This window comes from Mchenga conophoros, linkage group LG19, assembly GCF_057382185.1.
Source record: "Mchenga conophoros isolate Kocher_MC1m ecotype Shallow Benthic linkage group LG19, M_conophoros_male_GT1.1, whole genome shotgun sequence".
Lineage (NCBI taxonomy): Eukaryota > Metazoa > Chordata > Actinopteri > Cichliformes > Cichlidae > Mchenga > Mchenga conophoros.
In genome coordinates, this window is record NC_140544.1 from 15143434 (window position 1) to 15158442 (window position 15009).

Here is a 15009-nt window from a genome sequence, read left to right on the forward strand (position 1 = left end):
TTGTGCAATTTTCTTTTTGGAGTAAAGACAAAACCTAAAAGTTCTTTCCTAAAAGGCCTTTTCACCAGCTACAGATGAAGATTGTTAGATTTGCTTTCTTTTCCCGTTTGACCTTTAAGAAGGAATGTTTCCCGAGAGATTGTGTATATGAATAGATTCTGGAAACTTGAGAAAATTCAAATTATATTCAAACTTGTGCTGCACAATTAAAGTTGTACTTCCTTAGATTTTTTTTCTTCTGGTTAATATTTTTAAAAGAAAGTGTTTGGGTTTTTGTATTTGGTTTATATTCTGAGTAAAAACCAAATTGTTCCAAGCAGGATATGAGATATTTATTTATTGTATTTCTGTGAATGGGGGACTGTGTATAAAAATAGCTGTAAATCCTAAGCAGTTAATGTAATAAGTCTGCACTTTGATCACATCTTAATTGTTTTATTTAAAGTCCAATGTTAGTGGATGCACATAGCCAAAATTTGAAAAATTACATTTGTTGTACATCTTGTTCAAATATCCATGGATCTGGCTGTACCTATTATCTAATATTTAATCATATTAAATTGAAATATGATTAAAACAGTACAGACACTGCAGTGATGGTAAATGTTTATTTACAGGTCCACAGTTTTATTAAAAGTCTTCAGTACCAGCATTTTTTTTAATATTCCAAACTGTAAAAAAAAAGACAGTCTTCAGAGCTTTTTGTTGAGACACAGCCAGTGTTGTGGTACTTCATAGGTGCTCCTGTCCTCTGTTTCATCATAAGGGATGTGCCATGAGTTTCCTCCTGAGGTTTGGACAATGGTGTCATAGCTGGGAATACTCTGGGAAAACACAAACGAAAACAGAGTTAATTTTGTGATGCTTCCTTCTTTGAGCCTTGACCCTCTCTTCTCATGGTCTCATTCTCCACCTGAAATCGGACCCTCCTGCCCGCTGTGACGTGCCCGTCCACCACCAGTTGGTGCCCTCTCTGCCACTTGAAGAAGAGCCGCTTGGTGGCTCCATCTGGCAGGCAGGCCTTGTGGTCCCTCATCAGGTCCCTGCTTACAAACCGACAGTGGTTCCCAGAGTGCAAAGTAGCGTACAACAGGAAGGGGTCATCCTCTGAACTGAAAAGCACAAAATGCAGAAAATAAGCAGAGCTCCACATCTGAATTCATAGTCTGTGTTATGGTTTCCTATATATGTCAGCCACCCAGATTGTGTTGCAGCACCCACAAACACATTTAAAGAGGATCTTTTGATTCTTGAATGATTTTTAATGACATTTTTTTTTCTTTTTTCTTTTTTTTTGCTTGTGTGCTGCCTTTTAAACAGGCAGGTATTACCATCAACTTAAACACATCACAAAACAAATAAATTTCTAAGGTGTTACAGTTATCCATTTTCTGCTGCTTATTCGGGTCAAGAATAGTAACTCCCTCTCTTCAGCCACCTCCTCCAGCTATTTTGGAGGGACACCAAGGTGTTATCAACCCAGCCAACAGATTTAATCTCTCCAGAGGCTCCAGAGCCACAAGCTGTGGCTGTATAGACAGATTGCATTGTAGGTTTGCACAGTGCTTGTTGAGACAATGTCTTCAAGCCAAGACAGACATCACTTAAGCTTAAATGTAAAAACTCTGTTGGTCTGCATCTACTCACCATGCAGGAATGTCCCGCTTTGGCCTATTCCAGGACAAAGAAGGTCAGCAAGATAGTTTGAGAAGATGGTATTCAAGGAGCCATTTCTGCATCTGTGTGTGAATCAGTGAATCTTGCTACTAGCGAGCCTGAGACCAGCCGAAAGCAACAACTCTCAGTGCTAAATATGCAATGTTGCTCTAACATGACAAAGGAAAGCTAATGAAACATTTACAGTCCGTAAAGATGTTTTTTAAAACAATTTTCCATAATACAACAATTGTCTGTTTCCCCAGCAATGCCTTCCAGATCCTCCTGGGATCTTCCCAGGTCTGGATATCCTTCCAGTTGGATGTGCTGGAAAAAAAAAAAAAACCCTCCAAAGCGAAGGCACGAGGGAGAAGCACCTCAACTGGTTCCTATTAACACAAAGGAGCAGCAGCACTACTCCAGGCTTCCCTCCGATCTCCAAGCCTGGCAGGCATTCTAGGGATAAAACTTCAGCTCTCTTCCTACCCTGACAGTCTGACACAATGCCCACATTTCTACTGACTCTACATCTGCCAGCCGACCTTATAATCCACCTTCGCATCATTGTGAATAAAGATCCCGAGACACCTCAACTCATTTGAGGCACAAACTCTCCCCCCCCAAACCAGAAGGAGCAATCGACCATTTTCATCCCGGCTGCTAACCACCCAGCGCATGCTGAAGGTAGCGCTCCAGTGAAACAAACAGATCATGCAACCGATTACTTTCATGAAGCAGTAAAAATAGTTACTGATTACCGTTTTACAGAGTAACTAGTAAACAGGAACATTCCCAGTACTGGTTTCCTGTCTATCCAATGGAACATATTTCATGCTGTTCTTTTTATATTATCGTTATCATTATTATTATCATAAGATGCTCACATATTGTCGGTAAAGAAACAGTGGGCCTTCTGCTGGATGAGGTTCATGTTGTTTCTGTCCCAGGATCTGGAGGGTCGCAGCATGTGTTTCCTTCCCAGCACCAGGACAGTCAGGCCCTGATGGTCGACGAGCTCTGACACCACCAGCAGCAGCTGAAACACACAAATATATGCCTTTCTTTATATTCACTTTCAAAACGAGAACATTAATAAATAAAAATAATTACTAAAATGATGGCTTGGATTTGGTCTACAATGCAAGCAGCTGATCCCACATGAGGGCAATGAGCTTTGGGGGGGGGGGGGGGGGGGGTTATATGTTTCACATTCGGAAAAGCTGGAAGTTAGAAAAGACGTGTAGGTCCAGGAAGAGTCATTAAAGACACATACAATATAAAAATTACATACATTTGGATGTACATACTCATACATTTTTACATATGTATAATTTATGTATTTATTTTCCTATGAGTGGGCCTACATAGGCTCATTGCCTCAATAAAAATGAAGTAAAATGTCTGTGTACTGCAGTAATGTTTACTTCTTTAAGCTCTACAAACAGACATCTAAAGAACTGGCAGCCACAGGACAAGATGCTTTGTTACTGGAAGCTTTATAGTTTCTATTTCTAGTCTGAGTAGCACTGACTAGTCATGGCTGAGCAAGCTTTAGATAACCAGACTAAAAAACAGGAACGCACTGGCTGAAATGCCAATTTAGGGTTTTATTTGCTCTTTTAAATGTTTCGACACTCAGAGTCGTCTACTCCCAAGTTAATTATAGTTAACACAATTAACTTCAATTGAATAGTTTTCTGCCTACAAATGGAAAACTATGAAGCCACATTCTCTGATTTCACTGGAACATTTTTAAACTTTTATCTGCAACTCGCCTTGCACGTGCTTGTCTTACAATAGCAATAAAATGAGAACATGAAAAATGAAAACTGCATGACTCCTGGCCTTTTATTTGCATCTATATTGGCTGACACTGTATACAAAAAACCAGGACATAACTACAAATAAATTAACACATAATTAACACAAACATTAATGCTGGCAATGCTGTCGGGTACTTGAGCAGGTTACGCTGCGGTCTCTACAAAGATCAATCTCACAAGTCTAAATAAGCTGTTTCTTTGTAAACATTTGTTGATATTTGCAGTCGGGAAAGAGCAGCCAAAGCTGCAGGCTGCTCACAAATATTTAACGATGTTTCCAACATTTCCAGTGTTTCTTATCTCAGCTTCACTGTCAGCAATGTCTCTCAAAACTATGTGTGAAAAATGTTGTTTATAAAACAGTTTCTGATGTTCAAGCTGCAAATACACAATGCACTGTTTATCTATTTGCAGCCATTCAGCTTGTTTCATCTCAGTGAGCTGATGGCATGTAAGCAGTCATCCAGAACTCTGAATAGTGAATTCAGCAGGTAATTCATATTGAAGCAGTACGGCTGTCCTCCAGTTTCCTTTGAATAATATGCTTGATGTAAATTTCGATCTCTTTTGCATTTATTTTCATAAATTATTTAACTTTCCCACAAACTAGATGACTAGATAGGGAAATAGGCTCATCAGTCTGTACTTTCCTTTGTCTTGCAGCCACATATGTGAGAAAATTGGGGCAGAATAAGCCATCACACACTCACATCCTGACAGACACATGTAGGCAGGCTGACAAGTACTCTCATTACTGTTAAAATCAGGTACTGGGCAGTTTTACGTGCATCTCCCACATGCATGCTCTAAAAAATAAAAAAAAATAAAAAACTACACACACACTGCAGGTTTACTCATTCTGTGACTGGCAGAAAAGCCCCTGAGTTGGACAGATATGCATGTAGGAAGAAACCACTAAAATCAAGACTGTGTAACTATGTGTGAGTGAGTGCGGATTTACACACAGGGTCTGCCCTGTGGGTAAATCTGCATCTCACACTTTTAATGCATGTACACCTGTGCATATTCTTACTGTCTCTGACTGCTTGCTTTTGTCCTTGTTGCTATTTGCAACATTAAGCCCATCTACAACCACATCAAAGGCTGGCTTCCTCTTCACAAACAACTTGAACCGCTGCAGCTCCTGAACAGACACACAAACAGAGAGGAAGAAGAATTATTATATGTAAAGAGAGCGATATGTAGGGAAATAACAGTCAGTGAGGAGTTTTTATAAAGAAAGTGATCCATGAAGGTACAACAGGTACGACACAAAAGGCATCTAACTTAATTGTTCACAAAAACTTACACAAAAGCAGCACTGAAAATCAGAGAAGTACAACAGCGAGTGTCTACAGCCATCTGTAAAACATGGTGGAGGCTCTATTGGGGTTTAGTGCTATTTCAGGCAGTGGTGTTAGGCATCTTTTCAAAACTGATGAAATTATGATGTAAAAAAGTACCCTGAGATTATAATCCACCATGCAGAATTATGTGTAAGTTATCTGATTAGCATTAGCTTGAGTTCCCAGCATGACAATGATCCCAAGTGGGGAAAAGCACACCTGGAAAGGAAAAACACAATGAAACAGCAGTGTGGGATCATCTAAAAGCAGCCAACGTTGGTCCATTTGTACTTAAAGCTCATCCAAGAGTATTTAATTTCTAATATTTTATTAAGTTGAACTAATTAGCAGCTAACTGTGTCCTGCACCCATACAGTTTGTGGCAGGTTTGCAAGAATTAGCTGGTAACCTCTTCATCAAGCATGAGCAATTGTGGCTCCAAAACAACAACAACAACAACACAGGAGCCAAAAAGCGTCACAAACCAGTGGATGACATCGCAGTAGCTGCATCCATTGTTTATGTAAAGCCTATGTTATGTTCAGCAAAAAGCATAGTTGCCCTCTGTGCAATGTTTCCGATTGATAATTTGATCCGAGAGCACGGTTAATGTGCAGAAAACATCTGCAGAGGTTTCTAACAACATCATAGATGGTTAGTTTGCTACTGAGTCAAACAGCGTATCTGAGCTCCACCTGTGAGCTGATGGTTGGCTGATTTTCTCACCAACTGATCAAAGGCCTGCCAGTAATAAATCAAGCTGGACTTTCCTTCCCAGCAGGCAGATGGCAGAGTGCCAGCTAGTCCTCTGTGTTAACATAAAGTTTAATAGCATATTCAAATAACGCTTATCAATAATAGATAATCGTGTTTTGTTTTTACCTTTTAAGCTGCCTCAGACTAGTCAGACTAATATGTTAGCCCTTGGTGAGCCCTTATCTTTACTACACAGAAATCTAAGGACATCTGCAGCTGTTTTCATAACACCCAAAACATGCAGACCACAGGGGAGGTAAAAAGCTCCATCTATGCAGAATTTGTTCAATTTGCATTTCTTATAAATTTCACACCACATTTTATAATTTTTATGCACCACTCAGGTCAAAACTTGTAAAAGCTCTGAGGCAGCTTTGTGCCATAACAGGAAAGCTGCTTTGAACCTGCATGGGAACCTGTCAGTGCTTTCAGTTTTCACCAACAGCAATATGGAAATAGGCTGCTGTGAATTCCCCTGGAGTGAATCGTGATTGCATCCACAGTATCATGAACGCACATTAAAATGAGTGTCTTTAATGTCACGATCTAGATTTTTTTTTAAACTGCCACATGCTCTTATTCATGCTCTTATTAATTTTGACTGCCTAAACACACCAGTCATACTCACTCATTCTGCAGCAATGTTTGATTAAGAAGAAAAGGAAGAAAGACAATAAACGAAAGCCGCAGACGAGCAAAGAATATGAGGAGAAGAAAAGAGAAAGACAAAGTCCAGCATAATTATCCAGGGACTTTCCAGAGCTGATATGTGAAACCAGCTCACTGTGCTGCTGTGGATTACACGACTACACACACACACACACACACACTCATAAAAAATGCATAAGCTTATAGTATCACTTAAGTGCCACCTTTATTACACAAAGCACAGTAGGGTACTGTAAACATATCCATTCCCACTGAGCTGTGTCGTGTGCACATAATTAACTCTATCAATTTCAGCTCAAACACTATTTAAAAAAAAACTTCCTGCTGAGTTTAGTTCATCTCACTTCTCAGTTATCTCACTTCTGACACTTGTCATCATTTCCCCCTTTACATTTTGATTGGAGTCTACATTTTATATCTGCTTATGCACCAAATAAATATTTAAGATTAAAAGAGCCGGTTTATGTTGACTGCGTTTTCAGCCAGCCACTGTGCTGCTGGACTGTGCAGCCACATTCTGCAAAGTCCAGCAGCACAGCTCTGCAGTAAAAGTCCAGACCGTAGAGCCATGAACCAACAAAAGCAACAAAGGAGGCATTGAATTGTTCAGTAGTTGAAATACTATATGAGTACTAATGATGATGTGCCCCTGCACGAAGCAAACGATCTGCTTTTTCATAAAACACAGCCTAGACTGTGCTATTTCGCATTATGTTAAAGCGTACTATAGCCACAACACTTTATCAAACTTTTTGTGAAGTAGACAAAAATTTTGGACAAGTAGCCGCGCCAGAAAACAGATACAAAAACCGCATCCTCGTATATACGCTCATCTGCTAGTATTTTTTTTTTTGTAGGTACAGCGTTTCAACTGCTTGTTAACACAAATATCTAACCTGACAATCATAAGATACTCATTGCTTTTGGGGATGTAGAAAGGGCCAAGAAATTCAAATCATCAGAATGAGGAAGAAAGGTATTTGTGTGGATGGGATTTTCCCACACAATCATCTCGAGAGTTTACAGAGAATGATCCGAAAAAGAGAAAATATCCAGTAAGCTGCAGCTCTCTGGATAAAAATGACTTTTTAATGCCAGGGGTCAGAGGTCAAAATGAGCAGACTGTTGATAGGAAACAGCGGGAACAAAAAAAAACAACATTCATGACAACCAAGGAATACAGAAGAGCTTCTCTGAATCCACAGCATGTCAAACCTTGAAGCAGAAGGGCTGCAGCAGCAGAAGATCACACCAGATGACACTTCTGTCAGCAGACAGCAGGAAGCTGAGGCTATAATTAACACAGGCTCACCAAAACTGGACAACAGAAGACTGGAAAAACATTCCCTGTTCCAATAAGTCTTGATTTCCAACGGTAGGATCAAAATAGGGCACGAACAACATGAAAGCATGGATCCATCCTGCCCTGTCAAAGGTTTAGGCCAGTGGTTGTAGTGTAATGATTTGGGGGATATTTTCTCAACACAATTTTGGCCCCTTAGTTCCATCTGAGCATTATTTAAACACCACAGCCTACTTGAGTATTAAAGCTGGATGTAAAGCTGACAAATCTGCATCCCCTGTGCAACCCTGTTGTGGAAAAAGGGAGAATTCAGGCAGTTCTAAATGCAAAAGGGGCACTAGAAAGGTGTAGTTACTTAGGTAGCCCCGTAGTACTAACCAAGTTAGTACTAGGTTAGTATTATCATGTTCCATTAATCACTAAAAAAACCCTGCTCTGCACCAGCTTATGTAATCAGAATAAGCTAATGTGGTGACCTCACCAGGTTAAAAGAGACCCACCTCTCACACTGAAAAGTCTGACTTTAGGCTCAGTACATGTCAACCTCATAACTGAGTGGTGGCCAGAAGCTTAAACACAAATGAGCAAACCAAAAATTGCTCCTACAGCGAGGCTCTGCATTAAAATCATGCTAATGTTAATATTGTTTTAAAATAAAAACAGGATTAGTGCATTCAGAGTTTATTCACAGCGACTCTCTCTGTGGATAAAGGGATGTGTTGTTGCATTCTCTGCTCTAATAGTCAATCTTTGACCTCTGCTATCTAAACATATATGAGTGCTATTTGAAAAGTAAACAGACACTTTGTTTTTTTCACTAGTTATCACCAAACAAAGACCGAAACAAACTGCCGCCTTTCTTCCCCTTTGTGCTGATGCCCTTCTTCTACCCCTTTTCCTTCCTTCACAAGTTGCTTAACTCTCCTCTGAAGCACTCTGTTTGCCCTTGAAATAAACTGCCTTAAATGGGGAATTAACAAAGCTCATTTAAACTGTCTGTCTGCTCAGCAGGAGGTAGCTGTGGGCTACGTTCACATGGCCGTCCGCATGCTGGAAATTCCCTTAATTGAACCAACTATAACTGAGCCAGATAAAGACACAAGAACATGTGCAAAGCGAGCCCTATTTTAATAATTTAAATATGTCATATTATTAACCACACATTGCCGGTGTTGCCCAGTTGTTGTTTTTTAAATAAACTTCATTTTATGTTTACTTTAATTGCATTATTAAAAAAGGAGTACATTCCAATCCAATGAAAAGCTTGTACCTTGGCTCTCGACACAGACGCTGCACATATGCATGCACAGCAAATAAGGCTCTTACAACACAGCCATAATTCAGCGTTTTAAGCTTGTTTGTAAGTGCACTGCTGTCTGTCTGCTGCTGTCTGTCTACATATTTGCAGTCACATAAAGAATCCAGCTGAACGCATGTAAATGATCTCATTTTCATTTCATTTCATGTCCCCTTAAACAAATAAATTCATGGGAAACGGGATCATTTACTTTGTTGCCAAGAAACTCACGTACATACACAACATCAAGCTACAAGCACAAAGACAGCGAGGAAATGTCCATGCAGGCTACGTTCACAGGTAACAAAGTCCACCTATTTCCTCTGAAGCTCACAAATACACCCTTCATTTGTTTAGTTCATGTGAAAATTGAGTGGAAACTTTAAATAGTTAAATCACCTTGCTCTGAATTGGGTGGGTGTTTGCAAAAACCACAACCTCTGTTATTTTCCTGTTTCTTCAATTTAATCAATTAGCTAAAGTAAACTTAATTAGCTGTGTAAATATGTAAATCATCTTTGCAACTTCCACTGAAATAAAGAGGAAGACTGACCTTGTGGCCAACCCACATGACTTACTTTTGTACAGAAGGCCTTTGTCAGCCATCCAATTCATGGTCACCAGTGGGCTGGAGCCTATCCCAGCAGCCATATGGCTAGAGGCAGGGTACACAGTAATTGCCCATAGGTGTAAATGTGAATGTGTCTCTGTGCTAGCCCTGCAGCAGACTGGCGACACGTCTAGCATGTACCCTGCCTCTTGCCTTGCTTATCCAGCAAGACAAATCTCATTCTGCATGTATTCCATGAACATGAATTGGTAGTAAAAGAGTCTGCGTGCAAACTGGTCTGTTGCACTGCAAATAGTTCAGCTTCTGCACAATTTAAGCAAACAACATATAATATGTTAATTAGTGAACTTTAGAGGTGCTGGCTGGGTCTCAGTGAAGTTCACTGCCGGCTCACAGTCGTTTAAATCATCTTGTTTAATCTCTAGTTCACTCTGCAGACAAAAGTAGCCCACATATGATATTTCTGGCTTACATGTGACTCATATCTGGTTTTTCACAACAGCATGAACAGCGCAAACCACATGGAATCTGATCTTTTGTGTTCTATTTTGGGTCATTTTCATATGAGCCTACATCTGATAAAAATTAGTTGGTTTTTTTTTTTTGCGCAATGCAATCTCATGCAACTTTTGTCCCTCACCTGACCTAAAGTACTGTGCACAAGTCTTGGGGCACTTCTTATTATAGAGAAAGCAACAGTGAGTAAAAGCTGGTGGAGGCTTCATCATAATTTGGTGCTGCATTATAGCAAAACTGATGAAATTATGCAGTAAAGTACCATGAATTTTTGATTCACTGGCAATACTATCTGGAAAGTGTTCGATTGGCAAGAGCTTCGTTTTTAAGTATTGCAATGAATGCAAACACGCATCCTGAAATCTCTCCATATTGTGACAGATGCAAAACTGCTGAAGCCTCACTGATCCACATGTACTGGTCTTGTCCCAGTCTTGTTCAGTTTTGGACAGAGGTTTTCCATACCCTGTCCAGGATTCTCAATGAGACGCCGCCCCCTTGTCCCCTTCTTATTCTGTTTGGCATCAGTGGGAATGAGGCGTTTCTACTGGCCTCTAAAAGACAGGTGCTATCATTCTGTTCGGTGTTAGCCAGGAGGGATATTCTACTGAGGCGGCAGGATGTGGCCCCTCCCAGTTACAAACAGTGATTACATGACCTCATGTCATGTCTAAAACTGGAAAAAAATGGGTTTTTGTTTTCTTTTTTTTGTTATTTTCCTTTTTTTTTTTTTTTTTTTTTTAAATCTTTTAGAGCAAAGTGTATGGGCTAATTTGTGGTCCGATCAAAAATCAACTGGCTTTTCCTGCACATTAAGAGTAAATGTTCACTTTAACAGTCTTTGTGCTTGCTTCTGTGGTGCAGAATGGCCTTTGCGATGTATTTTTTATTGTCTGGAGTCTGATTTTGTCCAAATTTACAGGATAAAGCCAAAAAAACTGCTGTGATTTAAGTTTTGCATAATCTAACGTAATTCTTATCTATAAATCAGAAATTGAAAGTACAGCTTCCAGATGACTGGCTGTCCCATTAACATTAAAAAAAAACAAAACTGCAAAGGCCAGAAAACCACAAAGGATGTGGTGATAACAGAACTGTATCCTCCTCTGATTTTTAATAGTTAACCACAGAGTCATATACCCCAGCTTAGGGAAATAATCAATAAAGTCTTGGAACCAGGGGGACAAACAGCTGCCTCACTGCACCTAAGAATGTCTATAAAACTTGAAACACAGATCTATTCTTTTGACCAGCTCAGACTCTGCCAGCTTGATGTGCCAGCCGGTGTAACAATGACGCCATCTAGCAAAAGACAGCAAGAAAACAGCTGAGAAACTAGTGCGCCATAAAAATCTAGTTTCAATATTTTACTTTACTTTTCAAACATCTACATGAATGAACTGTTATTATTTTTTTAATTAGAAAAAAGAAAACATCAATGGGGGTCATAATTTATCACGCATAACAGAAGTGTTGCAGATCTAAATTAGAAACTGCGGTAAAATGAAACCAGTATAACTGTTTTATAAGGTGTTATAGGTGCGCAACTGCAAAAAACACACCATTGTGCCCCAAAGATAAGTGGTTGCTAGGCAACATGACACCATTCACAAACACTCACACAGATTTTGTGTATTGTGGTAATATTAGCATTTTCTACTTTTCTACTAAAAAAAACTAGGAAAAGGAAGAAAAGAGTAGAAAAGAAAATATGAGCAAATGTAAAAGAAAAACAGAGTAAAGCGACCAAAAGGAAACAAAAACAGCAAAGCTGAGGTGGAGGAACGTAACAGGTCAAAGGAGACAAAGGGAAAAAAGGAAAGAAAGGAAACATTATTAAGAAAAAAAATTTAGGTTTGTATTAAGTTTTTAAAACATACTTGTGTCTCTTTATGTTAAATTACGTGAATGCTTAATTCACGGGTTGAGATAATGGCATTAAAAATACTGGAGTGGTTAACCTATCTTTGCAGCCTTATTTACAGAGTCTACACAGACCTTTGTGGAATATGAAAGGAACAACCACAAACAAAACGAAATGCCTCTCTGATCACACCCCCTCCCCCCACATTAAATCACTCTAACTGGCAGCAGCACTACTCCCCCTAGTGGTGACGGGGTGTACAAAGAAAAATCTCATCTCCCTCTTACAGGATGTTTGAATGTTCTTTTTTCGGGCTGCTTCTTTATGTTTACAGCTGTTTGTTTGTCACTTAAATATAACAATAAATAATAATAAATTAAAGTTCAAGGTCCCTGTGTGTATGTGTGCGTTTTACCTCTGGAGTTGTCTTGGTGAAAACATCTTGTCCCTCAATGATGTCTGTCATCACTCTGTCTTTAAGCTGCTGGTACTCCTCAGCAGTCAGCTGGATGGACTCCAGCTCAGACCCACAACTCCTACATACTCCCCTGAACACATGCACACACATATATATGTTTAAATGACACACACTATCATAATGGAGGTACGTACATACATCAGAAGTGGTTTTTATTACTTTGGGGTGGCGGTCGTCCAGCTGCCTGTCCATTCCTGTCCTGTCAGGCTGATTTTGGGAAGGAGCACAAGGAGAATATACACTAGAGTGATTATGTTCACATGTTGAGGTTTGCCGTTAATACACGTCACATTGAAAATAAATGCAGGGGAGCAAAGCTTTAAAAAAAAAAAATCACATTTTAAGAAACAGGATTTGTTTTGCATGCATGTGCTTCCCTATCACGGTCCTACCTCTCAAACCAGCTTTTGATGCTGCTGGCGAGGCTCTGCTGAGGGTAGATCTGGTTGTTCCTCATGTGCAGCAGAATTCCCAGGTGCCTCTCCTGCTGTTCAGCCTGTGACATGGCACTCGTTCCCTCTTCTCCTTCCTTTTTCCCTGCCACTTTAAACAGAGTCTCCCATGTCTCCTGGTGAGGACTCAGTCCATTGTCAATTAGCTCATCATAAAGAGCCCAGGCAGTGCTTGTGTCACCGTGCTGCATTGCCGCTGCGATGACGTCGCCATAGTTGCGTGGTGATGGACTAAAAGTCTGTTAGTAAATAAAATCAGGTGATAATTATGGAGGAAAAGAAAGCTTCACCTGTGAGCTCGCTCACATTTGAAACAACCTGAAATATAGAAAACTACCTCACTAATATCACGAAATCAACCATCGTCATCTGCAGATGATAAATGACAACAACCTTTGAATCAAGGTGCTTTACGTTCTAAGGTAAAGACCCTACAATAACACAAAGAAAACAGAGAAAATCACAAAAGTATAGAACCCCCCCACGAGCAAGCTGGTTCAGGTTTGTTCAGGTTGAGAAAGTTTACGATTGAACATTTATAAGTTTATCAGAACTGAACAGAAGCATGGCTAATTGGTTTGTATAGACAAACAGGAAAAAAAGGAGTGAAAAAGTGTAAGAAATTAATTTTAAGCCTCAGAAAAACAACTTTTAGGTTAATATTTAGCTTAGCAAATGACAAACACACGTAATGAATTCTGGCCTAAACTAAAAGTGCATTTTTTTCCTCACTGAAATACTTTTCATAAGTTTAATTTTCTCCTAAAAAAAAACTGCTTACTTTCTTGAGCTCCTGCAGGATGTTGAGAGCCTCCCTCCACCTCGCCGTCCGGCTGAAGGCTTTGATAAAAAGACTGGAAGCTCCTGTGTCCAGAGAGGGGAAACTTCCCCGCATGATGTCATAGACGTCAAACACCTCAGCGTCATGGCCGCTGCTCACACACAGCGTCAGGTATCGCAGTAGCAGCTCGTAGGACAGTGTGCCAGTCTCCGTGGCTACAAAAGTCAGCAGGGACCTGAAGAGGAGGATTTTAAATGAAAGTAACATGGAGCTTTTTCAGTCCTTTAATGCTCTCACTGCAGCATTCTGGATTAAATGAAGGATTTTCAGGAAGCTTTTAGAACAGCGACTGATCTAAAATGCCTTTAAGGTTCCTCACAGCTCCACTGGAAGTCATCCAGAGTCAGTATCTGTTTAATCACCGTAGGGCAAATTAAATCTTTCATTTAACTCTTACTTGGCAACATCCAGCTCGCCCCCAGAGGTGAAGAGAGCTTTCATCATTTGGATTTCAAAGCGAGGTGGATTTCCCTGAGACTCCTTCAGCTTCTTCCACTCATTGGAAGGGAGCGGTCGCTCAGGAGGCTGCAGCCTTCCTGTAAAACATCCAAATAGTCATCCAAACACATCATGAGCTGTTAAATATCTGAAGAGAGGTGGTGATGCATGCTCACCTGCTCCCCTATCTGACCTACGTTCAGGCTCCTCTTCATCCTTATACTCACAGACCAGAGGCGCCCTCCTCCTCAGTATATCCGCCGTCCTCTTTGCCGTTCCAGCAGCAAACACAGATTTATGGATCCTCTGCCGGGGAGCAGACCTCTTATCTCCTCCTCCATTCACTGTACCATCCTCTTCACCGCTTCTGATGGTGCTGTTTCTAACCCCACCCTGCCCTTTAGTTTGTCCACTGCTGCTTCTGTGTGTCCGTCTGACACCCAGGGTGAGGCTGGGCTCTCTGCTGCACACAGAGAGAACCCAGGGAGGCTGTAATGTGGAGAAAGCTGGACGTCCATGTTGGAAAAAGAGCTGCGAGGACTTTAGAGATGTTCTGACTTTCAGTATGAAGGTAGAGCCCATGTTTGGATGATTATAGCGAATGATTTATGAGCACAGCAGCTGTAATCCCACTTTAAATTTAAACTGTTTTATTTCTCATACACAAACTAAGCACACAGCTGACACATGACGTGAATTACATGAGCCTGCAGGTGACACCAGAAGCTCACCTTCCTGTTTCTACGCGTCCTTCAAAGGCTCTCTCGCGCTCTCGTTTCGTCCATAAATCTGAATAACTACAAATACAGCGCCTGAGGAACTCATTCAGCTCATATCCCTCTACAAAACACACCAGCAAAAAGGCATGGATGGAGTCGCACACCTGACGTCATCAACATTAGACAACGTCGTTTGTGAGGTATCAGGTTTTTCAAAATAAAAAAGGAAATGTCATCACCCATTGATCATGAGAATAGTTTGTTATATATTTTATAGTTA

At 40.3% G+C, this 15009-nt stretch overlaps 1 protein-coding gene across 1 annotated transcript; it reads right to left on the bottom strand.

The window, feature by feature from the left end:
• Positions 1–8: 8 nt before the first annotated feature.
• prorp (protein only RNase P catalytic subunit) lies at positions 9–14923 on the bottom strand. The gene is made up of 10 exons (XM_085256252.1): positions 14187–14923; positions 13970–14108; positions 13513–13747; positions 12672–12970; positions 12439–12486; positions 12217–12349; positions 4513–4623; positions 2541–2692; positions 914–1112; positions 9–824 (listed from the first exon to the last, which is right to left on the bottom strand). The coding sequence occupies exons 1-10, from the start codon at positions 14590–14592 to the stop codon at positions 693–695; spliced, it is 1854 nt and encodes a 617-aa protein (XP_085112378.1). The 5' UTR covers positions 14593–14923; the 3' UTR covers positions 9–692.
• Between the last annotated feature and the right edge of the window lie 86 nt (positions 14924–15009).

Bases quoted from the DNA above. Each gene is read 5' to 3' on its own strand.
- prorp (XM_085256252.1), bottom strand. From the start codon at position 14,592: ATGGGCTCTACCTTCATACTGAAAGTCAGAACATCTCTAAAGTCCTCG. The intron at 14,109-14,186 runs GTGAGCATGCAT...GATGTTTTACAG, and splicing joins TAGGTCAGATAGGGGAGCAG to GAAGGCTGCAGCCTCCTGAG. The intron at 12,971-13,512 runs GTAAGCAGTTTT...ATTTACTAACAG, and splicing joins TCCTGCAGGAGCTCAAGAAA to ACTTTTAGTCCATCACCACG.